The sequence below is a fragment of the Halictus rubicundus genome, chromosome 9, assembly GCF_050948215.1.
Source record: "Halictus rubicundus isolate RS-2024b chromosome 9, iyHalRubi1_principal, whole genome shotgun sequence".
In the NCBI taxonomy this organism is placed as follows: Eukaryota; Metazoa; Arthropoda; class Insecta; order Hymenoptera; family Halictidae; genus Halictus; species Halictus rubicundus.
Genome location: NC_135157.1, coordinates 5,774,949 through 5,801,170, shown reverse-complemented (window position 1 = coordinate 5,801,170; position 26,222 = coordinate 5,774,949). Strand labels below are relative to the sequence as shown.

The 26,222-nt window shown below is 38.1% G+C and overlaps 1 protein-coding gene across 3 annotated transcripts in view; it reads right to left on the bottom strand.

Annotated features, from left to right (window-relative positions):
- LOC143357088 (uncharacterized) overlaps nucleotides 1-26,222 on the bottom strand; it is a 205,559-nt gene that overhangs the window by 79,017 nt on the left and 100,320 nt on the right. For all 3 annotated transcript variants that reach the window (XM_076793305.1, XM_076793304.1, XM_076793303.1), the window contains one exon: nucleotides 156-440. In XM_076793305.1, coding sequence (XP_076649420.1) covers nucleotides 156-440 — 285 coding nt within the window. The remainder of the gene's footprint in view (nucleotides 1-155; nucleotides 441-26,222) is intronic.

Here is a 26,222-nt window from a genome sequence, read left to right as displayed (position 1 = left end):
GAAACCGCACATGATCAAACAGTTTCTGCTATCAGATCAACGCGAAGGAAGCAACAGCGAATGTTAAGGCCCGGAACGAAGGAAAGCAAAAGTATAATTCCACATAGTAAAAACCCGCCGGGCAGAGAGAAGGTGAACCAGACTGGGGACATTACCGGCAAACAGATCGAATCTGGTCCTGCTCCTCTCGCTGTCCTCGTAGCCTTCAAGGTCGTCCTCGTAATCATCGTAATCCTCTGTGTCCTCCCGCTTCTCTTTCTGGCTGGCGTTTCTGGGCAAGGCATTGCTGGGCGTCCTTTGAGGGGCTTGTCTCACTCTGGCCTGGCCGTTGCTACTGAAGAGGACCGCTGGCGGCGGTGGGGTCGACAGCTGCGAACCCTGAAGACGCCTCTGAAGGTATCTGGCCAGGATCGCCTGTACCGCGTCTGTCTCGGTGCCGCCTGGAAGACAGAAATGATGTTGCTCTCGATAATCAGGCCAATACTGTTTCGCTTATGCATCGCATAGTCTTTCACCCTTTTCCCTCTTTGATCCGCACGCCATTTTATCCCACTCAATCCTCCGACCTTGTAAGGTTATCCGCTTATATAGAAATCCATTCCGATAGATAGAATCCACTTAGAATGTGGATTCTATGTTCCGAAAAATGCCGCTCCTTCACTTGGCCGTGACATTTTCTTTTTTTTTTTTCACCTTGCTAATTCCTGCTAAGAGGCCCCAACGTTGCCTTGATATCACCCTTTCTCTGCATTCGTTCGTCTTTCCGCGAATTCCTGATGGAAAGCTGTCTTCCGCTGCTATAATGTCCTCGCTGGATGAATGAGATGATCATCAGGTGCGATCCACACGCAGGTTCCCTGGTAGTTTTTTGAATGAGAGGGATGATCGGGGATGATTTTGGTGACTTTCTGTGTAGCTGTCGGATTTGATCGAGGCTGTGTTGTATCGGATGTCCTCGGTGGATTTATGAGGTGATTCTTCAAGTATGATCCTTCTGTGTGTCGGTTTTCTGCTTGGTTCTTTTAATGAGAGGGGTGAGTTTGATCATTTCCTGCGTATCTTTGATATTTTAGGTTCGTTTAGGTTCGTGTCGATCTGATTCTCCTGTTTGTTTATTGTCACGAGACAATGTATTTGTACAGCTTTTGTTCCGACGTTTGTTGCTTTCATCAGCTCACCGGGCAAATGATCTTAACGTTGCAGTTACTAGAAGGCTTCTCGACGACTTCGAGACATTTAAAAGCAGTGTAATAATTTTTTTTTAAACGATAACATCGAGAGAAGTTGTTGGTTTATATTACTCGAGGTAACTTGTCCGTTTACGAGTAGAATGGCTAGCGCTGTTAGACAATTCATTAACCCATTCACAACTGAAACTAGCTCGGTCAGCATTTTATGGAGTCGAAAGGAAATTAAATGAAACTTGAGCGAGTACGTCAGAAATCCTTTTTGAGGAAGTGTATGGTACGTTAGGTCTAAATGGGTGAAAAAGTTCTCTGATTTTCTTTGATAGTTAAAGAACTGTTGAGAGTAACTAGCGGCAAGGAAAGACATATCGCAATCGTCGTAAGATCTATATTGGACCTATGACTATGTGGTGGACATATAAGTGGCAAGTTTCACATGATCGATTGGGTATCCCGTTTATTGCACGAGCCACAACTACCGAGGGCTACTGTAGCAAAGTACACCCTTCCGGGGCTAGAACTAAGGTTCCAGTTAGGGACGTTAGGGTCCGGCGGTCTTCAGATATCCGAGTTTGCACGATTGACTATGCGTAGGTCCACTTATGTCCATAACTCATCAGGTATTTGCATCACGGAACGCGAAACGAGACGAAATCGCATGAAGTTTCATAAATACTGTAATTAAACAATATATGCACAAGAGAAAGGGTACGAAAATAGTGACAGACATTTTTGACAGTAAAATGCTCGTGTAATACGATTCCATGAGAATTTAATAGCACGTACGAACAAAATTGACACTAATAGAAAAGGGAGTGCGAAATTGTTTAGCCAGATCACCAAGGAATATACTGTATTTCTTTATTTCTTATTTATTTCTTTATGTTAGAGTTTCACAATGTAAAAAGTATATTTATTTTCAATGTAACGGACAGTGTCCCTTACAATATTGCCAAATGTGCATTTTCACTTTTTATACGTTAGGATTTTGTAAAGAAATTAATTGTATTTATGTAAACGCGTCAATTTGCACAAGCTTCTCTAATAATTGATCACCCGCTGTACATGCAGCACTTAAATTTTGCACTCGAACGTATCTAGTTGTGACTTTTTAACAATAATAGAGCTAAATCGGTGATAGAAACATGGTGGCGAATAGGATATTTTTTCAGCTGTACTCGTATATGTTTGCCTGCCACGCGACGATGACGGATTTCTAACACTGAAAATTTCAACGGCACGTTGTGGATAAAGTATGAAAAATTCATACGGCAATCAGCGTGCTAAAAGCGTTCGAGCTGGTGGTTCGAGAGTCAGTGCGGCGAATGTAACTGCGTTCGCTCCTAACGGACAAATGATATGCAATGGAGGTCCTCGACCGGACAGGACACTTCATTAGAGAGTGCTGCCCGCGCGGGCATGCGTTTGACGTTGAAGGGTGTCCTCGAATCGTCAACGTCACGCGATCGTGATACGTGCAGATTAAAGGATGCACGAGCTACTCTATACATACTAGTTCGAACCGTTCCGATACAAAAACAACGTTCGCGTAGTCTGTTTGTCTTTACCCGTGTCGTTCCCATCTGGCACGGACATCTTCACGGAGACAATTTTCATTTCTGAAATGCGGATAGAAGCACTTCTCATGTTTATCATATTTTTATCATTTAGAGTGTCCTGTTCCTCGGAACTTTTGTGTGCGACTAAATTCTCCATTCGACAACCCCCACAATTCAAAAATAAATTGACTGTCCTACACCTTCTAGTTTCCGAGATCTCAACAAACGTGTTTTATACCGCTGACCTTAAGGGCTGTTCTCATTGTGAACGATCGCCATTAAAAGAATATGCGTTGAATAGTTTTAGGAACCATCGCTCAAACAAGTTTCATCAAATTCTGCTTACGTAATTTCACTATATTCTGTTCTATACCCACGTCATTCCATATTTCATACATAGATAGAAACGTCCCAACATATTCCAGGAACTAATGATTTCATCTTTCCTTCATCCTAGCCTAAATGTTTCCACACATTAATTTCGTGGGCCTTTTTATATTTTTTCTATAATTCTGTATTTGTGTGATGTTCGATTTCCTAATTAAAACTTCGATCAAGCGATTATAGTCGAAACGATCATTAGTTATGTAAAGGTTGACACAAGCAATCACCAAAAATTTGTATCATTAAAGCTGCGGCGTTCTGTATTCTTCTCTTTCGCTGTTAACCAAAAGCAATTAGTTTTAGTAAACCTGCCAGCAGAGCCGACATGTAATTTCGCGTTCTGTTCAGAACAACAAATCCCGGCACCGGATGTACATTGTACCGCGACGGGTTTAATTTGCATGCGTTTGAATATTTATTTTCATATTCATCGAGAGAAAAAAACTACATTGTCCGGACGAATTAATTGTAACTGGACGATGGTCGAACGTTTAAAATTACAAACACCCTTCATTTGACATTTACATCGTTCCGGTTCCACCCCATACCCCCCAACCATCGTGCAAATCGGGCATGGGGGGCAATATAGTTTATGGAGATGACTGGGAGCGATGGAAGCAAATTTTACAAAAAATTCAACGACTTCAAAGTGATTGTTAAATTAATGTCTCGAGGCAAGCGATAAATAGGCTGCGGATTTTCTGCATTTATGAAAGAAAATGAAATGAGCAGGAACCATAGAAAACCGAGAAATTAATATAATCTTTTAAGACTACTAAAGAAATAGTGAAATGATTGGCTTCAGCCTTTTTTAATTGATGCAAGAATGTTTATTTTGCATAAAGGCTCGCAGTTTAGTGATAAAGTATACACATTGGTAGCTATAACAATTTATATTTAAAAGTATATCAACCGTTGGACGGCAGATTTGTACAGTTATTTTTGCAAATATTTTTTAAGGTTCTTCTTGTCGATTCTTATCGAATAGATTTGAAAGAATTATTCACTTTTCGACGTAGATAGACGTCTCGAATACATCGTATATTTATTACGCCTTTATACACGTGCAGCAAATAAAAAAATAAATGGTATCTTTGGTAGTATCGTAAATAAACGTCAATCATATATAGATTACCATCAAATTTCATTTAATAATCCATTAATAATTTCTAGTCTACCTTGTACATTCGAAACGAAGCAGACCAAAAACATTCGCGAATCATAGTTGCGTAATAAATTGCAGTCTAACCTATCGAGCAAAATTCAGGTGCTCAAAAAATTCGAGACAATTCTCTTATTTAAAAAAATTTCGTGATTCTACGATCCACAGGAATGCACCCGTAAAAATTTCCCTGACACGATGGCCAAATTCTTGTAAGAGTAACCGCGTTGCGCATTTGCAAACTATGCTAACGTCAGGATTGTCAAATGCGGGAGAAGAATTAATTTTTCTTCTGATTTGTTGCTGTCTTATTTCGATCGTGACATTGGACATTTTTCTGTGGTCGCCGGACTGTCCGTGGTCGTTGCGGAGAAACGAAACTGCGAGATCGAAACTCGAGGAATTCGCGACGATTCATCCGGAGCCGAGGAAACTCCTGCGGGATCGCCAGCCCCGAGGAAATCAATTTTTGGCGAGGACCGCCACCGAGAACGAGCGTAATTACGTCGATTTTGTCCTGTAAGCCCGTTTACACGCGTGGCTACCTCGTAATTGAATTTAATTGATTGTATCGCTTCGATTGGCCGGCCTCTCCAATCCGCTCGCACCACAAATTTCCGTTCGTCGACTCCGCTTCAGAATTCGTTAATTTTGAGAACCTTGTGGGAGTCACGAAATCGATTTAAATCAGTTTTTCGATACCGATCGAAAGATTTAATGGCTCCGCTTTCTAGACCTGTGCACCGATCCAATCGGCTTAACCTAAATGCAAATTTCCATTCCTGATTACAGCAGCTTCTGCCGCAATATTAAAACCACGAGTTGTAAGAAACTACTTTCCGAAGATGCTAATTTAACACTATTTCTACCGCGGCTTTATGTATATCTGTTTCGACTGATTTTTTTTTGTACGTAAAATCCTTTTTCGGTTTTAACGCCAGTTACCGAATATCTCGTATATTCAAGAAATAGATTTATTGGATAATTTTCCTTTAATGCATCTGTGCAGTCTCAATCAACTTTTTTCTTTAAATTTTAAGGACAGTTGCACTTTATTTTAACATAACAAATTTTTAAATGAACCCTGATCTATTGTTTATCAGCGACAATACTTTTATTTATGCTATCATATTGAAAATGAATATATTTTTCGTACCGTAGCTCTAATAATTTGATCACCCACTGCATATCTACAACTTGATCGTTTGAAGCTCAATTCTACAAATTCGTTGCGATCTATTCATTGCTAGACCTCATTCAATGCGTTTTCATTCAACACAAGAGCATTAAGTATTAAAATATTACATTCGAAATAAGCATTTTTAATTTCTAATGAAAGGTTGTCTTTCTGTAATAGTACATCGGGTTTAAGACGAATTTTTATTGTATTCGGTTTACAAATTTTAGCTATTACAGAAGAATAGGGAAAACATCACTTGAATCAATTTTCTAACAGTGATATAATTTATGTATGAATAATGTTGCTTGAATATTTTTACTGAATATTGTAATTTCTGTATCGATTCGCTTGCAGCGTTAAGAAATTGCAATCAACCACTGTCGACGCAACAGCAGTCGAAGGAATGGATAAAAATCTTTGCAAAGAAAACACCGAGAATTCGCCCGAGTATTCTCCTAGGAACTCTACTCTCAGCCTTGAATATTCGCGTCTCCGCGATGTTTCTGTAAGGATCCAAGAAAATATAACAGCCGCGGAAAATGGAAACGGATCATTGGCGGAAACTCCCATAAAAAGAGACCCGAACGACAAAGTCAATACGAGAGCTGCTATAAAAGATTCACAAGACCGTCTTAAATTGAACATCATCGATAAAGAAGACTCTGAACACAGTATAAAACTGCAATTTAGTGTGGAGGGTGCATTCGAACGAATTAAGTGCAACAACTGTGCCGTAGAAGTGATTAGCCACGAGGAAAGTAAACGAACGATCCCGGAAGACGAAATAATTTGTCAAGAGAGTCTTGAGGTATCGTCGAACGAATCGAGCGAATTAATCAACGAGGACATCGTGTCACAGGAAATATGCAGCAAAATGGACGACGAAGGCGGAAAGTATGCAGAGGAAGGGAGCGATTGCGGAAACCGAGCTGAAGTAACGCCTGGAAAGGATGAGAACTGCAGGGTGCATAAATTCGAGGCGCATTTCGAAATTGGGCGAAGTAATTTTGACGGGAACGGTCCCGGAAAATATTCAGCGAACTCGAAAATGAAACTCGAGGAAGGTTCGCGGACGACGGCAATTCTTTTCCCGGCGAGGAACTTGCCGACTTCAGCGGCCGAAAAGATTGATAAGTTGGGAACGGAATCGAACGGGTCTTTCAATGAAAAAATAATTACTTCGAAATCTTTCGGTCCGAGGACGGAGCGTTTCTTCGAAAACGAATTTACGGAGGAAGCGAGCGGAGAAAATTACGAGGCGACTTCGTGCCACGACGAACGCCGTTCCAACATGGCGGTCGATAGTACCGTGGAACGTTTAAGTCCTGCCCAGCAAGATGCTGAAATATGCCTGCGGAACGCGGACGATTATCTCGACGAAAAGTTTCGAGTAGCGCCAGAAAAAGGAGCAAATCATATCGAAGAGAAATCTATAACGTGTTCATACGAGAGCTCAATGCGATCCGGCGAGCAACTGAGGAAAGAAGAGACCGAGGTTGGACCTCTTACAGTCACGGATTTTACGGGTTTCTTGTCCCAAACGTAAGTCAATTAACCCAAACAGTGGATCCAAAAAGTATTTGAACACTAGATTTCCCATTCTCGAAAAATTGTCGACATTGAAACAGCAATCATTTTGTTTAAAAATGTGGTACAGCAACAAACTTCTACGAGAAATTTTTTGTAACACATTTGTTGTGTTTCGCAGTTTCTAATTACAATGCAGTATTTCGTCGGAAAATTAATTTCTCATGAGTAATACGCGGGAATAATGATTCAGAATTGTAGAAAGTTCGGAAATACCGTTCGAATTGTGCATGTTATTTAACGCTTTCTAGCCTCAATACTTAGAGATTTTCGTAACGTTCGATAGTGAACAATTTCAGAGAATACGCTATCGACAACGAATTCGGTTTTTTTTTGCTTACCGATTTAGAAAGTTACATTTTGAATAGGACTGCCGCGAATAATGGCAAAGAGGAGGAAGATTTAAACGGCATCATTCGTCGCATGATAATTATGGAACTGAGGAAGCATCGTAGAAAGGAACAGGCGACTTTAAAGAGAGCCCACTCCGACACGGAGAGCATGATGTCGAAGAAAACTGGTTCCATGAAAAGGTACAGTAGTGCCGCAATAATTCAGAAATTATTTAAATCGGTTGCATCATTTAAAGAGTTTACCACTTTGAGTATCATGCTGGTCGAATGCGGGTGACACAATATTTCAATCAGGCTAGAAAATCAGTTTTTATGATAGAGTAGATAATCAAGATATTATAACCGGTTGCATAAGTTCACGATTCTATATTAGAAGAATCAAATTTTTAATGGCAGCCTAACTACACCGAATTCTTATCATTTTGTATGAAGTATTGATGTCTGAACATTACAAATGTGTATTTAGCAGCACTGAACACAAAATTATTCTTCGGATGGTTAAAGAATAAATCGTTCATGCTGTAACTCTAATAATTTTTTAAACTTCACCTTAGCAACCCAGAAATTTTTAACTTTTTTAATATAAGCTTGTACATCTTGACGAGAAAATGCCAAAAATCCATGTTTTAATGTGAGGAATTCACTGGTTCAAAAATTAGTACAAGATATATTTATTGCAGCTTGATTTATTTAAATTGCGAAAGTATTTCAAAGTTATTATTGCTTTAAAGTATTATGTTTTGTCACGATTAATCGATAGGGGTTAACCTTTACGACTTTGTTATAGCTCATCGAGCGGATGCACAATGATTTATTTACTGTTCTGAAATAGACGTGCGCATTATTTTCAGAACAGGTTTCCTCAGCCTCAAAGGCCGTACGGTTTTCCAAGGTCAGATAGGATTGGAAGAGAGTCTGCGAGAAAAGATTGAAGAAAAATGCAGACCCAAATTCGCGGGAATGAAATTCGATGAAAACAGCGTAGAACAAAAGCAGTCAAGTGATCAGTATAACAATTGTCTGAAAAATGAATCTGACGTCGACGCTGCTGAAACATGTGTCGCAAATGGGGTGGATAATTTAGCAAATTCGATGAAAGTCGTGGACGGTGTGCATTCGAACATACTATTGGAAAGGAAAATTAATGTTTCCTGCTTGCCAGACGACCTTGGAACGAAAGAACTGTCCGCGGCCCAGAAGTACGTGGTTTGTCAAATAATCTAGTTGCTCTCGCTAGAGTTTGCAAATTCTTCAACGCGATCAGCTCCGAGTTACTCTGGGATACGGGGCTGCATGTTTGATGTAGCGTCTAGAACTGGGGAAGCCATTTCCCATCCTTCGTCCTGGTTTCATTATTCAGGGAATTCCAAGGCGCCTTCCTTCAGCCGGGTCTCTGACAAATTATGAATGTTTTATGCCGGTCTTGCACTAATATTAGGCCGGAATTTGAAAAACGACGATCGAAACACTATTTTTGCCGGGACTAGCGATACTTTTCCATATGGAAATTGAATTTCGAACAAGTCTGCTCCGTTACAAGATGTGCTGTGTCATGATATTGTAGAATCTTTCTTTGTATAATAATGTGTCCGTGCACAAAAAGTATTTTGACACTAAATTTCCGATTCTCGAACAATTGTGAACATTTAAATGGCAATAATGTGTACAGCATCACGTGTCCTTAGTTTTTCACTCGGTACATGATGCAAAATTTTTCTAGGAAAAAATAAACATTGGATTGAAAAACTAGGGAACTCAAGCTTTGAAATGAGTCCAAAACTAGAGAACTCAAGCTTTAAAATGAGTTTTACCCAGTATGTTCGCGACACTTTACTGATTAAAATGATTCCAAACACGATATAATTCGGAACAGTTTTACTTGGTTAATTCACGATATAGTAGAACCTCGATTATCCGAACCGATGATATTTGAATTCTCCATTACTCGAATACGTAAATTGTGCAATTTTGAAGTAATCCATATAAAACACGATTTACTGTACAGATCAGTAAAGATCTAATCTAACCTTGTAGCTACGTAACTACCCTATTATATCATGGATTTAATAAGTAAAATATGTATAATCGAAATTGTATCGTGTTTGCTCTTATTTTGATTTGTGATTTGGTAAAACAGTTCAGAAAAGATCACTTTGTATGAAAAAAAATGCTTGTAACTAAGTTGATCCGTCCTCTTTAAAAGGATATCATTTGACTAGTTTAGATTGATCGATTGTCACGTGGTTTCGCTAATACCTAGTGTACAGTGATGAAACATTACATAGTACTGCGATTATCGGAAGTTACTTTCTAGCTGAAATTACACTCTGTTCGTAAACGCATAAAACCGCAAACCAACGGTTCGACTGATGGATAACCCGAGTTAAATTTCTACGAATAGACATGTATATTTATCAAGTAATAGCTATAAAGGAAGTATCGCATTAGCTACAATCTTGTGATCTATAATTTCACCAAAATTCCGTTTGCGGCATTTGACTTCCTACTAAGTAGCACATAACCATCCTAAATGCAAAAATACTCAAAATAATTGATACACCTTTATTGAAACACCTTTGAATATTTTGAATCTTATAAAAAAGCATACCAACGATAAAATTACCAACACAAGTCCAGATCTACAAGAATGAACAGAACGCGTAATACACAGTTGTTATACAATGTTGTACGTAGTAATACAATGTTGTTACTGACAAAGTAACTCCGATGATCGCAGTTGGGAAAGAAACCACGGAGCGAGGGGTTAAGTAAACGTTTTGCACTTTGCAGGTTCTTGATCATGTGCAAACATGGATATGCGTGTAAATCCACGCAAACGGAACACGTTTACGTAATTCGCGCTGTAAGGAGTTGCCCCCTTCGAAAGAGACGTTTCTCATTGCATCTGCAATTGGAACGTTTAGCGACACGTCGCGAGGCGGTCTGCTCGATGACCGTTTACGCAAGCAGGGACTTCTCTAAGTACATCTTCCGAAAGGCTTCCGATAATCTGATCTATGAAAAGGGCAAAGGCAGCCGCAGTCCCAGTTACATAGCAGCCCCGCAAAGATTTCGATGGAGATACGTGACGCCCAAGACAATCGCGTGAGAAGATCGACAAACGCAATAAAACTAAATCAAACTGCGTGCACGATACAGTGAACAGAATCACTAGCCACTTACAATCGGAGCCACTTTAAACTATCACGGACGAGTGCATTCATTAAAACAGTACAGAAATGATTATCTTGCAATCTAGACTGTGGACTTGCAAAATAAAAATTGTCCATGTTAATAGTTTCAACATACTATTTATTTCTTTTCTTAATACTAAACTACTCAAAATTACTCATTTCAGATTTATTATTTCATTGGTACTGAAATCGTAAAGATATTTTTGCGAACAATTATTAAATTAATTCATTCACTTGTGCACACATTGCAGTAAAAGTCGTATCGAATACCAACACATGTACTCTTGCAATTCTGAGGAGTTGAAAATGTAGGTACGTGTGTAAGTAAATGTGTGTGTGCCTACTTTTATTGTAATGCTTAAATATCAATTACAAAAGAATAAAACTCATTTAAAAAAAATATATAAAGTGTTCGGAAAGAGGTCGTTTACTTCGGCTGCAGTTTTCAAGATGTGTTTGAGAACATTTTCAACGCGTAACGGTCATGTTCGCCTTAAATCTAAGCAGCAAACAAACGTTCCCGTTGTCCGTTATTTGAACACGCACTTTCGAATACATTTTTGCCAGTGGAATATACGGCGTCGCATGATTCACGGCAAATACGTGGAGGATCCACGGTAAACTCTTATATGATATACACACCGGTCGTCGTACGTGACAAGTGGCCTAAGTAATTGTAAACAGAGCCTGAACATTACGCTGAGCTTGTGTGTGCCCCCGAGGCACGTTCCACCTGTCAAACTAACAGGCTCTTCATAAATGTCAGGACATATTTGCCGAGAAAAGAAACTGGCGGTCGATGACATTGGCCGGATGAAATCTCTCGGGTTACTGTGAACGTAGACAGACTTGAATTAAGGAGGCTGCACGGTGTTATCTCGCCAATGAATTAGGAAGCTAACGGCTCAATCTGATGACCGACTACTGACCCGTATACAGAATCTTCATGACTCAAGGTTTTCGGAAACGGGGAGAAGTACGGTTACGTCTTGATGAGTATAGGTCAATGAGATGTGTAGGATATTTGTGAGAAAATCACTCGTTGAGATACGCCGGTCAGGTAATACGAATTCAGTGACAGAGCTTTTTAATGTTGAATTATGTTTTCATGAGATTTTCACCAACATATTTCGGACATACCTCGGATTAAACTGAGACCAAACATGACACAATTCGGAGCCATATTTTGGTAAATTATGGGTTTCATTATTTATCTTCAGAATGCTGATTTTATGAATTTATGACTAAAATTAATATGTGAAATACGAAATTGTAAACGTAATAGAGGAATTTAAGCGCATCGTAATATTATGTTCTATTTATTAAGATTGTTATGAAGTAACGTATATTTTCAAGTAATTTGTTTTTCTTACAATTGAATTTGGTAGATTTTTATGTTGCATAAAGATCCGCACTTATCTTACTTTACCTTAAATACCTTTTGCACGTGCGTACTATAAATTTGCGCAACATGATAATAGGTATGTTCCTATGAATAATCGAAGTCAATGAAAATCAATGAATAGTAGTTTTTCTATTTATTTTCAGACTCTGTAAGAAAGAAAATCTAAATTTATTTTAGCATGCCTAATCGATAATCGAAAAATTAAAAAAAAACTACATCTTTCGAATAAAGATATGCAGAGAATTGTTTATTGCAGTATACAATTTTAAATTTGATAACCGTAAAGAGTCATTAATAGATAGCATTTTTATACATTTCATATATTTTTGTTGCCCAATTTTCGGAGATTAAAATGCATAAAATTTATTAGTAAAAATTAATCGATAAAATGGCATAAATGTTTAAATAAAATTTAACAGTAATCATGTTTTATTTATAATCCAATAAAGCGCGTAATGTGCGAATAAATTTCAACTTAATTCTCGAGTCTGTAAATTAGTTTATGGAAATGTTCATGAATAGGTATGTGCCGTCCTTTTATAACATAATAAATTTCCATTAAGGGGTACGAGCATTTAATCGTGAACTGGAATTCATGTTTTAATAATTATTTGCAAGAATTTCAATGCAGAAATGCGCATTTAATTATTTCCTTGGACTCTACTTGTAAATGATACAAATACTTTAATCAGTCGGTTATCGTACAGGAATTTATACATTATTCAGCCAATTGAACGTTCATTTGTTCAATATTCAATTAAATAAATTGTACTTTACGAATTTACTGACAGTTCAATAAACTGCACAGATAGCTTAACATTGTGAACTAAATAAAAACTTCATGTAGACATGAATGAGGTTATGAAAACAAAAGAACAAATTCTATCTAATTACATTGTGTAACTTTGTAGCGCCACATTGTGGAAACTGCAAAAATCCAATGAAATCCGATATTAAAGATAAATTACTTCGTTTTCATCTGTATATGAAATCTTCGTTTCTTTGATAATGATTGAATACGTTAGTTTGAAAAATTGCAATTTTCAATAAAAATGAAATAACTAATATCTACATTAAATGATTAAAGATGAAGGTTTTTACTGAGTGCTCAATTTCTGAAAATAATTTTCATTTTATAATTTAAACCTTTTGTTCGTATTTTCTTCAAATATTAAGAGGCAACATTCACTAATATATTTCATTCATTAATACATACTGCTCTTAATAGTTTATTATGTCTAATAACACAGCAACTCACAGACTCGTTCACTAGGATGCTGTTACATTTATGTGCCCTAAATTCATATCAAATTTTGTGCTCACATTAATTTACATGTATCACAAAAGAATATAAAACCAATAATCAACAAGAATAAACGTGCAAGTGTCTTGTAAAAGTTTTGATGCTGAATTTTAATTTCGAAATTACGCGAATAAACGTGCGAGTCGCACAAGTTCGGCTTTACGTTTGCCGTTCAGCGTCGTCAACTCTAACAAGTTAATTCGCACGAATTAATTCAGCTCGAATCTGCATGAAAGCATCATTCCTTCAATTCTTCGATGCGTTCCTTCTCTCGTCGGAGAGTTGCGTCTAGCAGGTTCTAACGCAACGGTCTTTCCATTAATGTCAACTCATTAGAAGTTAGCCTCAATTCTGTCCGCATCCTACGTCGTCTGTTGGAGAATCAAACGAGCTTGGATTCTAATTAGCGCAGAAGTTAAATGAGAGCCTCGAAGGTGAACGATAAACCCCTCGAAGTATGATACAGAAGTCTAGCAGAATCAATTCATCGTTGTGTCTTCCTTTTCCTAATGATCTAGGATCTAGAATCACTAAAGACACTCTTTAAAAGACGATAATTTTTTAATTATTGTATTAAAGCGTCTTGAATGTTTTGAGAACTTAGAACGATTGGTTTACTACGTGATGCGAACGAAATTTTTTCTAAAATTGAGAGTTGGGTCCGTTTTAAGCCAGAATTATAAACGTTTCATCTAAATGCTAAGCTTTTTATTTATTCCACTAGAATACATAATACAATTAAAATTTAATCATATTAAATTATATTAAAAATAAAATTTAATTTAACAAATTCTCTTGGATTAGATTGACTTTGAATAAATGAAATCTATCCGAGGGTTAAAGTATTTTTACACAGTGACGTACACTGAGTGTTCATAATTTTTGCTCAATTAGTAGTCACAGAATAGTCTTCGAATTTTTTAAAAAGCTCCATGGTTTTTTAAGTAATAAGGATTATCTTTTTAGACACAACAATTTAAAATATCAGGGATGGCAAAATTTAATGTTTTACTAACGGTGATTTATACAAGTCGATTACTATGTATGTCTTTCAAACGTAACGTTGATGAGTATTATTGTCAATTAGTACCGTCGTTGGTTAAGCCTGTGTCAATCCTAAATATCCGAAAAATGTCAGCATCTTCGTGATTTTACGGGTTGAAAATAGTACCCAAAATTCGCCATGAGATAATATAATAATATAATATAATATTTTATAGAATATTCTGAAACTAATACAAATAGAACAAAATATTAAACACATACAATGTTCGTCTTTTTGTAGGCAAAAAATAACGTAAACAATATTATCAAAGATTCATGATGACGTTGATTTAAGCCAACTAATCCCCTTTCTGCAGATATAGTAAATCGATGATCTGATACATTCTGTTGAAAATTTGATAATGTAAACTAGATTTATGTTGTATATAGTTTAGATTTAAATATTGGTTGTACAAACAAACACTTGTTGAGTGATATCTAAACTGCGGATTTTATGTATTTATAACATAAACGAATAGGTCAAATGCAGAACAGGAAAGACATTAGAAGAATTTCAGTCGGTTATCATATTACTTTCAACTATTAAAATTGAAAGAGGATGCGAGTTAACTTTGGTTTCTTACAATTGACTCGGACAATTTTTATTCTGCCTAAAGTTTCCCAGTCTATCGATGACTCTTTTTATTAAAGAATCATTCAATTCTTACACGACTACGAAAACAATAAGTTGGTTTTTCCAACTGCATAGTAGGAGTAACACTGGCCAATTTCGATTGACGGTGTCAAACTGTCCGATGACATGGATCGAATAATGCAATCACGACATTTAGGAGCACAATGACCTTTTGTCGGGACCTTGAATACCCCGCCGAAAAACCGCAAACGCCTACTCATTAATTTTCTTGCCTCCGTCGGTAGGGAAGGCCAAAAAGCGCGAGAGCAGGATGTGAAGGATGAAAAAAAGCGGGAAGGATAAGGAGGTAAAAAGGGGTCTCATTCAAACGCAAATTACCGTCGGCTCCATTTCCATTTTACGAACAATGCACAATGAACCGCGCCGGAAATAAGAACGGGCTTTCGGCCATTCATGCGTATGTACCGCCATTCCCCTTTTCCACGATCAGAAGTACTTACTGGCCTGCTAGGGGAATTGGGTTTCCTTGATGACACAAAATTGTCTTGCACTTTGCTCGCTTCTGATCATCCACCGGCTTTGCACCGCCGCCTTTGTGGATCCACTCGATAGATAAGGATCGAGAAAGTTATCGAACTTTCTGATAGGTCCTGCTTAAAACATGGACCGTAGAGCTTTTTGGAAAAATATCCTACCATACAAGTTCCAATGGGAATTGATAAAGAAAAATTCTGGAACGTAGTAGTTTTAGCTTGAGTAGAACCGACAGTGCTATAAATTATTATAAACTCGATCATACATTCGCATTTCTCATAACTTCAAACAAAAACTGTGAACAGTCATTTATGCATTTCCATACTTAGAAGGAAAACGAAATTGTGCTACCGAGGAACTTAAACATATTTCTTTTCAAGTCTTAAAAACGTCACATTTTTATTAAACGTTAGGCAAATAAGTGAAGCAATAAATAAATTTTACAATTACATTATACAAGTAATACAGCAATACGATTTATTAGACGATTTCATTAATCATTTGATATTATGCATGGTTCTGCATGTATAAGGACCTGTATAATAAACTCTGAAATGGAATATTCTGTTCCAGCAAGGAATAGAAAATAATTATTTGCGACCACTGCGTTGCACAGGAAGAAAAGTCATTACAATAGCGAAAAACCTTTCCGTTGAACACTATGTTGGCAGTCATCCGATCTAGAATTGTCCGAAGGTTTCTCGGTGTTCTTTTAAACAAGGAAAGCAGAGTCAGTTTTCTGCCCTCTACGCACTAGAAAAACAAAAATGTCCCATCGAGATCTAATCGCGGCTAATACGTATTCTGCCAAAAATTGCTTTCTTTCGTGGATCATTCCTTTGGCTGATTGTCGAACGATCTTGGCACCAGTCCGATCTGCGTCTCTCTCTCTCTCTCTCTCTCTCTCTCTCTCTCTCTCTCTCTCTCTCTCTCTCTCTCTCTCTCTGCGGGTCTCCTGCGTTTCTCTTCTTCAGGAGGAACTCCCGGAGAAGGGAGGGTGGACACATAACAGCTTCTTTCTATCTCCTTCCGCTCTCTCTTTTTCCATTATCGTCCTTCTAATCATTTCTTCCATTCTTACAAAACGTTTTCACTGTCTTCCAATTTTCATTGTGATTCTTTTAACTTCCTCGTACCTAATTTTCTACAATTGTAATTGTTTACTTAAGCTTCTTGTCCGAAGAATTTTAAATGTTCAAACTAGTAACTCAATCTGATATCGTATAATAAGTCTTCGATTGACAATAAAGAGACTAGCTAAGGAAGTATTTTGATTCTCGAGAAATAGTTATACAAAAGTCCATCCATAGTTTAATTAATGTTAGTCGTTTTTTATAGCATGTGTCTCTAAAAATAAACGATACCTTGAAAATTAAATTTTATAAAGATCTACAAAATTTAACAATTATCTATTTATCATGAAGAACATGAAACAATTTTTCAAGACAAATCAAATATAAGTAGTCCGGTGTTAACGTAAGAGTTAAAATGAATAAAAAAACTATGTTATCGGAAAAAATTCACTAGAGGAAATGAAAATTTCACTATTATAGTGTTTCGTCTTTTTAAATGCTATGTCGTAAGTGAATTTCAAGAAATTAGCCTGCCAATAGCATTATTACGAAAAAAATATTAACAACGTGAGGTTTGTTCATGATTTCATATTTTAAACAAATACATTACATTACAACGAAAACGAATTAAACATTTAGCAGTATTTAGAAACAGAAAATTACGTGTACTAGCAATCACATTAATATGAAAGTGCCCTAATTGGCAGTGATTGGTAAAGAGAGTGTTCCAATTGGCAAGGCATTATCTGCTAGACTGAATATGTAATGAGTAAGAAATTGCTAATGGTGATTTCACCAATTGTAAAAAATACTGTCCGGAATTTTTAGGACTTTCTTAATTAGAGTGTCTTAGATCGATGACTTTCCCCTCTCTCTCAATTGCTATCAAGACACAGCACAGAGTAAGTACTTTCAACTATTAGTTTCTAATTTAAGGGTTTACAAACCTGCAGTAAAACAAAAGGAAATCAATTAAAAACATTCTTAAAACTGTTATCTAGTCTTTGCCAAGCGTTTTTTTTCAGTTCATATAGTTTCTCCTTTTTTAGAAACAAAAGAAGCTGAAACTTTAGATTAAAATTATATAGTTGAATATAAAAAAAATTTTAATTCAAATTTTGAGACACTCTGTATGTGTCTGATATCACAACTGGTGTTTTATAAAAATGGCTACCACGCCCATCTAGATTCAGATAGTTAGCTAAATTTTTCAGCAAATACTACTTAAATATCATATAATAAAATGCGTATATTGTTTGTTTAAAGAACATAATTTTATATGTCAAAAAAATTGTTGAACTTCTCTTATTTCTTAATTGTTCATAGGATAGCTTTTCTGGTAATGAATAAGGAGAACAATTTAAATAAAGGGTAGAAAACGTACTCGAACCTCAATCACGTTCTTGACATAACCTCTTTAGCGTCACGTGTCTCTCTCATTCCCTAACGTTTCGTTCTGTGTTCGTTTTTCAAATTTCTACCGTTTACCCTCTTCATATCAAGCCCACTCGTATTTTCCCGGTTTCATTTGATACGTTTCCCTTTTCCTTGACAAATTTCCCCTATTGTCGAGCTTTTCGTGTATCTCACGCGGTTTCGCGGCAGATAGGGAACACGTGTCTCCTCTCTTCCGTAATGAAATTCGACTTCCTTTCAAACTCCCAGCTCGACCTATACCACCCTCATCTGAACGGGTTTCGCGATACGCGGGGTAAATAGCACGAGCTCCGACAAAGCTTCGAAGCATGGTCGCGATACCGTCTCGTCGTTAGATCAACGTCGAGAAAGAAATTCTTACGACAATAAGAAAATCGTGGGAATACTTTCAATCGCCGTGATTGTGGCGACGAAGTTTTCCGCGTAGAGTAAGCCGCCATCAGTCAGGAAGTGATGGCACATTTTTCTTGAAAACATCGGTACAGCGAAAATTGAATCAATAACTCACTTTCATTATTAGTTTAATTTTCTATATGACTGGGTTTTCTCTCGTTCCTTAGCCATTTTTTAATACTTCTTGTCCAGAATCAGTTTTCATATTTTTCTAGTCAGATTTTTAGGAAAGAGAATAGAACATGATAACATATTTACTGAACAACTCCTGGGCTTTGTAAGACACTAAGGGTAAGTCAGAAAGTGAATTGAAGAAACCATTTGACTGAACTGTCGAGAAAGATTGGAGCCCATAGATTTAATTTCTTTAACATTCCTTGCAAGAAGGATGGTTGAACAATATCGTGTTTTTAATCAAATTGTATTCGTTTTATTTCTTACTAACTTAAATGCATAACTTATGTGTAACGTCTAGTTTCGTACAATAATGTATATAATCCATGTGTGAACACTAGTCGTTCTGTCGTGTGAAACTTCTTATGTGAAACGACAATGTCGTCCCCCAATCAGTTCATACAACAGAGGACCCATCCTCGGGTATTGAGTTGTAAGCACGAGGGAGCAGCGTGTCTCGAAAAATAAGCTTCTTTCGTTTATTTTACCGTCGTCGCTGGTCGAACAATTACGAAGTTCCGCCGCGCGCCGTTTTTATTTCACTTGTTTCGTGTTTGTCTAATTCCCCGTATAACCTGGCGTCGATTTAACGAAATCTCTGAAGACTCTCCCGCCCGATACCCCATTCCCCAACCCATAAAAAGTCTTTTCGTTTTCTCACCATTCCCTTTCTCCGGTTTCGATCGTCTCCCCTCGACGGCGGCCCACTCACGAGATCTTTCTCCCGGCGATGCGAGATCTTCGCGAGAGGAAGCTGTTCGACTGTTCCCAATTATCGCGTAAAAAAGCTGCCAATTAGGAAACACGATTCGTGTTCGTGTACGAATGACCGCGCCCGCTGCGAACCGTATTACGCAAAAGTGTTGTTTACCCGGAAAAAGAAGCCGTTGTTAAGAGTAATGATTTATAACGCTCGCGGCATTTTTTTCTCTCTCTCTCTCTCTCTCTCTCTCTCTCTCTCTCTCTCTCTCACTTTTCCGCCTATTTTTCCTTGTCCTTTTTTGCTGTTTCGCCGTATTTAATTGGTACGCGGAGCGAACGACCGAGAACAAGTCCAATAAAACGAACGAGCGCAAGACACTCGGCGGAGCTGGCGACAAAAATGTTCCCGTTGATTGAAGCACACTCCGAGATAATAAATGAAACGATACGCGGCGAGCAATTAATAACGGGAATCGTTCGTCTGGCGGATTAACAAATCTTCACCTCCACGAACAACGGGGTCTATGGTCTCCGAGTGCCGTGTAATTTATTTGTCGATGAAAATCGTTCGACAAATGGTGAGGCCATTGTGTTGCGATTTATTCGAGAATTACAAATTATCTTGGGAGAAGAAATGTCGTTGCTGATTTTGTCGATTTCTAATAAAGCACTTCTGTAGAATTGTCGAAACATTAAAACAACAAATGGTGAGGCCATTGTGTTGGGATTTATTCGAGAATTAAAAATAATGATAAGTCGCCATGCATGAACGATTGAAAATGAGTGAAACAGAGTTGCATGCATTCCATACAAACATAATAATTGGAAAAAGTATCGATCTACACTTGCAATACACAAAAGAGTGTTACAAAAAATTCACTTGAAAGTTTTACTCACCGAAAGAACAGGGAAGTTTCAATAATCCTTGCAGAATCGTGTATTGACTCGGAGAGCTAAAATCCAGCTCTCGGTTAACGCTCGGAAGAGGCGTTACAACTTCTCCCGATACATTTAAAACAGTATAATTTCCTGTTAGCTTCGCATCCCCGCGTTTTACATAATGGCGGAACTTGTTTGTCGAGTAGGTGCCGTTGGAAGGTTTCAGTATGCTCGATCCTTGTTCCACAATAGTATCACGTTCGGGCACGACGTTAATAAGACGCGAGAGGGGCGAACGAACAAAGCTGCTCTTTAAGCTGAATAGTTTTCCCGGGGGGCCATCGAACCGGACAATTCGCTCTTTTGTTTCTCAGATTTTCGACAATCTCGCGTTCTATTACGGAGCAATTGAAAACGCTTTACCAGAAACGGTCCGAAAGAGGTTTCGGCGAACGGAGAATCGAATCGTCGTAGGTTGCCCGGTTCTGCAGCTGGGCTCCGGTCGTGTACCGGGATCGTTTCCGTTTAACGGCCGATCGTTCCAGGATCCCGAAATGTCACGGAACGAATCTAACCTTCTTCCGTATTTATATGGGATTTGGCTCGGTTTTAATGACATCGACAAGTCGTGAACGCCCCTCCCCCCCCCCACACTCCCCACACACTACCCAACCTGTTCTCTAAGTCGATTTCACGAGCCACGACGTTTTAAACGACGCATCCTCTCACGGACGTCGTTTAAATTCAATTAAGTCTTTTATCTGCCCGATACAATTCTCGAAAAGCCGATGACGGGGATACCGGATCGATTCATTGTCACTTCGCCGTGCTGAAATTAAAATATCTCCCGAAGTATCGGGCTTGTACAGACCAATATTCGTTTACAGGAAATTGCTAGCCAGATTAATCTATGAAAGTATGACATGCCTCTGGTGGAAATAAAATTGCCGATTTTTCAAAAATATTGTATTCTGTTGGTCTATTCGGTTGGTAAAAAAGTTTTATTCGGAAACTCGTGAAACCGATGGATTTGACTACAACTTTGAACGCGCCATCGTTGTGTATAGCGCTAACAGATAATTGAAGCTTTAAACCCGTTTTCTCGGGGAATGCAGCTGCTGAAATTGATACTGGAAATATCTGAAAAACTGCTGGATCAATTTTGACAAAATTTTGCAGTGATATTTTTGAAACTATTATTTAACGTTTGACGAAGCGGATTTTCTATTCCTACATTTTCTTGGTTTTGTGAACGCAGAAGCTGAATGTTTGGGTTATAAATGATATATTTCAGCGTAAATAATTGTGACATTTTATAGAATTGATTTTTTCAACATTGGCTTCGATTAGCTCTTTTGCCTAGTTTAATGTAAAATTTGAGAAACGTACTAGGTCAGTGCGAAAATTCGAGTTGTATTTCGGGCACAAACTTTTGCACTGGACTAATGCATTAGATAGAATCCTACGACAATATGTATTTTAATATTCATTATGTTTTCAAAGCAAGTATAATTAATATAGGCACAGTAATTGCCACCCCCACAGTAATTGGATCCCTTACACTATAATGCAACAATATTTTTCCATAAAATTCCCATAGTCCTCGTCTTAAAGACACCCCGTTTAAATGTTCCAGAACTCCATGGATTTCTGATCAGAAGAACAATTCACCGTGGCAAGTCTGAACTCTCTTGGATTCCTTCGTTAGGTAAACCGCGATGCATTTCGTGAAAGTTGTGTGGTAGGCGGGTTCGGTGGTCAGCGGTGTCAATGCGCTCGAAATAAAAATTTCGACTGAAAAATTCAGATGAGCACGATACACGGAAGGGGAGTTGCCCGGGACGAGAAGCAAAAAGGAAAAACAAAAAAAAAAGGGCCAGGCTAAAAGTGAAGCCGTTTCACGGTGCGCGAAATAAACGCGGGATACGTCGGAATTTCATCAAGCGGCGCAAAACAAACTAGGCAAATCGGATAAACCGGGCGAAATTTTCCTTTGAACGGGCAGGTCGGAAGGTCTCATTTGTCCCTTTCATTGGCGGAAACGCGTTTTTGGGGTGGTCCATCGAAGTAATTACAGCGAGTTGCTCCGCGAGTTTCAGCGCGCCGCGCCGCGCCGGTGCACGGATTTTATTTACAGACGATATAACGCGCGCACGCGGAAATAAAACTACTAGGGACACGAGCTCCCAGATGTTCGAGAAATTTATACCTATATATTCCGGACGAGTTGTGGCTCGGAGCCATTCTATTGGCCCTTCGTGCCCCCACTGCCCCCTCCCGCCCCTCACCACCATCACACTGGTCCCGCGGACGTTTCTTTTATTTTTGGGCGTCGTTAGCGAACAACAAACAATTCATCGCGCCGCATCGATATTTTTCGAATTGTCGATTACGCGCACGACGGAGCGTTTTCGATCGCGCTCTCTGCTTTTTATATCAACAAATTCCAAACAGGCGCACGACCGAACATATTTCGCAAACAATTCGCCAGGGAATTCGGACTGTAAAATTGCCCAACAATCTCACCCCTTCCCCCCACCCCCTTCCCTTTGACATATGGAAACCTCCGCTGACAAACGTACACCTTTTTCCAGTCGCTGGCGCTAATTAGTTTCGCGTTGTTACCGATAGAGCAGAAAGCACGAATATTACCCATTTTGTTTCTTGATGTTAGGCTGAAGACACACAATGCCGGACAGCATTTCATTTCAAATGCTAACTTTGAAAAGTTACAACACGTGAAAAGTATGAAGAATAATTAACATAAGCAAAGAATTTAATGAAGTCTCATTAGAAAATGAAAGACATCAAATTTTAACAAGTTTCAGATCTGAATAGGTTCAATTTTGTCAATAATTGTTCAATAATTGTGCAACAGATCTTGGAAAAATACTTCACTCGTCTTCGCTTTACACTCTGGATTGAACAAACGTGTTTTATTTATAATGACAATGTATGAATTCTTAATAGTATTTTCAGTCTGTTGAAATTGTTAAAGGGAGAGATGAATTTCTACTTTATGTTTTTCGCAATTAATGCAGAAAATTTTTATTTTGCATTCAAATCTGCTGTATAGTCATTGACAAAATGGTTGATACTGTAAAGCGTCTCATATTTCTACACTATCTTATATTTATACCCTTTCCTCGGTGTTGCAGCGAGGAAAAGGAACCATTTTTAATTGTCCGAATTGCACTGTATAATCCTGTCAAAAATTACTATACGTCATTTGCTAGAATTAAATGCTGTTTTTCCGGGTCCACATGTTTGCGTGTTAAAAAATTTCATATCCTCCAGTGAAAATTGTATGTAATTTGAAGTGAAGATTTCTCTGGTGAAATTCTGGCTTCATGTTGCAAGTCGTGACCTTTCGGAAGAATTATATCAACCTTCCGCCGGCATTGCAGCTGGAGCTTCATCAAGGGGTCGAATAATTGATACGTCTGTCTGATGAAGCCGGCCGCAATGCTGGCGGAACGTGGTAATCATTTTTTCAAAAGAACACGACAATCTCAGCAGAACATTCTGCAAGATAAACTGTTCAAAGAATATAGATAATTTTTTATTCAATTTAATTTAGTCGAAAGAATTAGAAGAAGATCAAGTATGAAGAAATTTTAGTTTCTTCATACGGCAGAAATGATTGCCACGAATAAAAAAATTCGCACCTACTTCAAGACCGACGGAAGATTACAAGTATAAATAACATTATATGCAACTAATTCTTTGAAGAAAAATAAAAATATTTCCAAAATCTCCGATAGAACGATTCCTAAAATATCCAAGCAAAACTTTCGTCATATTCAACAAATCTTCATGTGCAACAAGCTAAAGCAATTAAATTAATGCTTGCAAGAACTGAGTTGTCTCTTCGCTCGTGAATAAAGTTCCATTAAGAGTCCCACTTTCGTGAACGTTCTAAACTCTTAGACACTTTTGTGTTCCATTTATCATCCTTACTTTACCTAATTTCTTTTCTTACCTTGATATACCACTATACTGCCTTGGTGTGCTTCTTCCGGATTTAATTTCATTTTCATAAATCAAATAACTTTTTCCTAAGTTTCACCATTTTTTCAGAGGTCCTAGAGTTTTTCTGCAAGACCCACGTATCTTCCTTGGAACTATATTTGCTCATAATTATTTCATAGATGAAATCCTATGCAATCCTATGCAATTTTTCATAAGCTCTACAACTTTATCGTAAGTTCTACATTCTTCCTTTAAGACCCACATGTTTTTCCTAAGCATACAAATCTTTTTAATAGGTGCTATACTCATTTATGAGTCATGCAATTTATTCGTGGGATCCAGGCTCTGTGACCAGTGTTTTCCTAAGCCTTACAATCTTTTATAATTTTTCATATACTAAGTAACTTTTCAATAGATAATTTTTCATAGGCTTTACAACTTTTACCCTTTGCACACCTAAAATGTAAAATGTGTCTCTACTTTAATTTTATTGGCAGGAACTTCAAGTCGAGCGTGACTCGACATTTATTAATTACCAGTTTAAATGTGCATTATATTCTAGAATATAATAAGAATTCTTTTTACTTATTGTTAGACAAGCATTGTACATGTATTTACTCTAGTTATAAATTCAACTGTCAAAAAGATTGTTCAAAATTACTATGTGTTGTTGGGTAGAAAATTTGAGAACAAATTAGACATACCAAGAATTAAGTTTCTACGTTCTCTCTTCAACCCTGGCCAGTTTTTCGTAACTCTACAATTTTTTTAACGGGTTCAACGAGTGTTTCACAGCTCATGTAATTGTCTCATAGCCTCAGCCTTAGTGTCTGGAGTGTTTTCGCAAGCCTCGCAATTTTTCACGTCCTCTATGATAGTTTCACGAGCTATGAAGCCACTGTGCCTACTTAATGAGACGGCCCTGGCACGGCGCGACCCATGGCCCGTCTTATGAAGCTTTCAGGGAAATTTCTATCGTGGCATAAAGCTTCCGTTAAGTGCACTAAGATTTTGGTACTGTTCCGAAGCTATTAAGGTGGTGCTCGCGCGGGCTTGCCACCGATGAAAATGAACGTTAAGGTCGCCGGTGCCGCTTGAGCCCGATCAAACATTTACTCTGATAATGCAATCGTAATTGGAGCACGATCACGAGTCCCATCCACGGCGGAGTCGTTTCTTTAACGGTTGAAATTAAAATGGATTTTCCGAAGCTGTCACCGGGCAATTCTTCCCCAGAAACGGTTAGGGGTGCGCCCGGGACCCGAGAGCAATTTACGTTTGAGTTCGAATTCTGTTAGATCGGGCGAAAACCCCATTGAAGAATTATCGATTGCAGGACGCTTATGTAATTACGTGTTATTCTTGCCGGCTAGTGGCTCTTTGAAGTTCCCGCCCCACAAAGCGTCCGCGGAAATGAAGAATTTTGATTGAAACTTTTAGCATTGGGAACGTATGAACTTTTTGCTCTGTGTCGTGGAACACGGGAAGAAAAGCTTCTGACATACACATTGAAAGAGCTTATACCGGCAAGAATTTACAAGTTTATAATCTCTGAGAAATCAATAATTAGTAAATTCATCGATTTTTCAGTAATAGCCATTTTCGATTTGATTAATTTTGTATTAACGCTTTTCCGACTGGAGACTTATTAATAAGCTTTATGGCTATGCTATATCAACAAGAAGCTTTGAAATCTTTATCGAAATAATAATTCCAAGAGAAATTACTAGACTATTATTTGGCGCGATTAATTAGTTCAAAAAATTCATTATGGAGTCCTCGGCTATGAATCGTAGACTTTTTAAATATTTTGAAATAATCCTGCTATACGCAATCGAAACGAATAAACAATGCATTTGGATGGAAACAATTGGTCCACGAATCGCGATTTTTTTTCCAGAGGTCTGGACTTTTCTTCGATCCTCGCTGCAATTATCTAAACATTACCGCCAACCGATGCTTCCATTCTTAACCCCGGATATTTGGTAGGTTCAACTTTTCTCTGTACAACGACCCCGCTGACCTCCTTTCGTTTATTGCTTGCATCGCAAATCGACGGTACGGAGTTCGCAAAAGTTTCGTCGGAACCGTCGACCCTTCCCTCG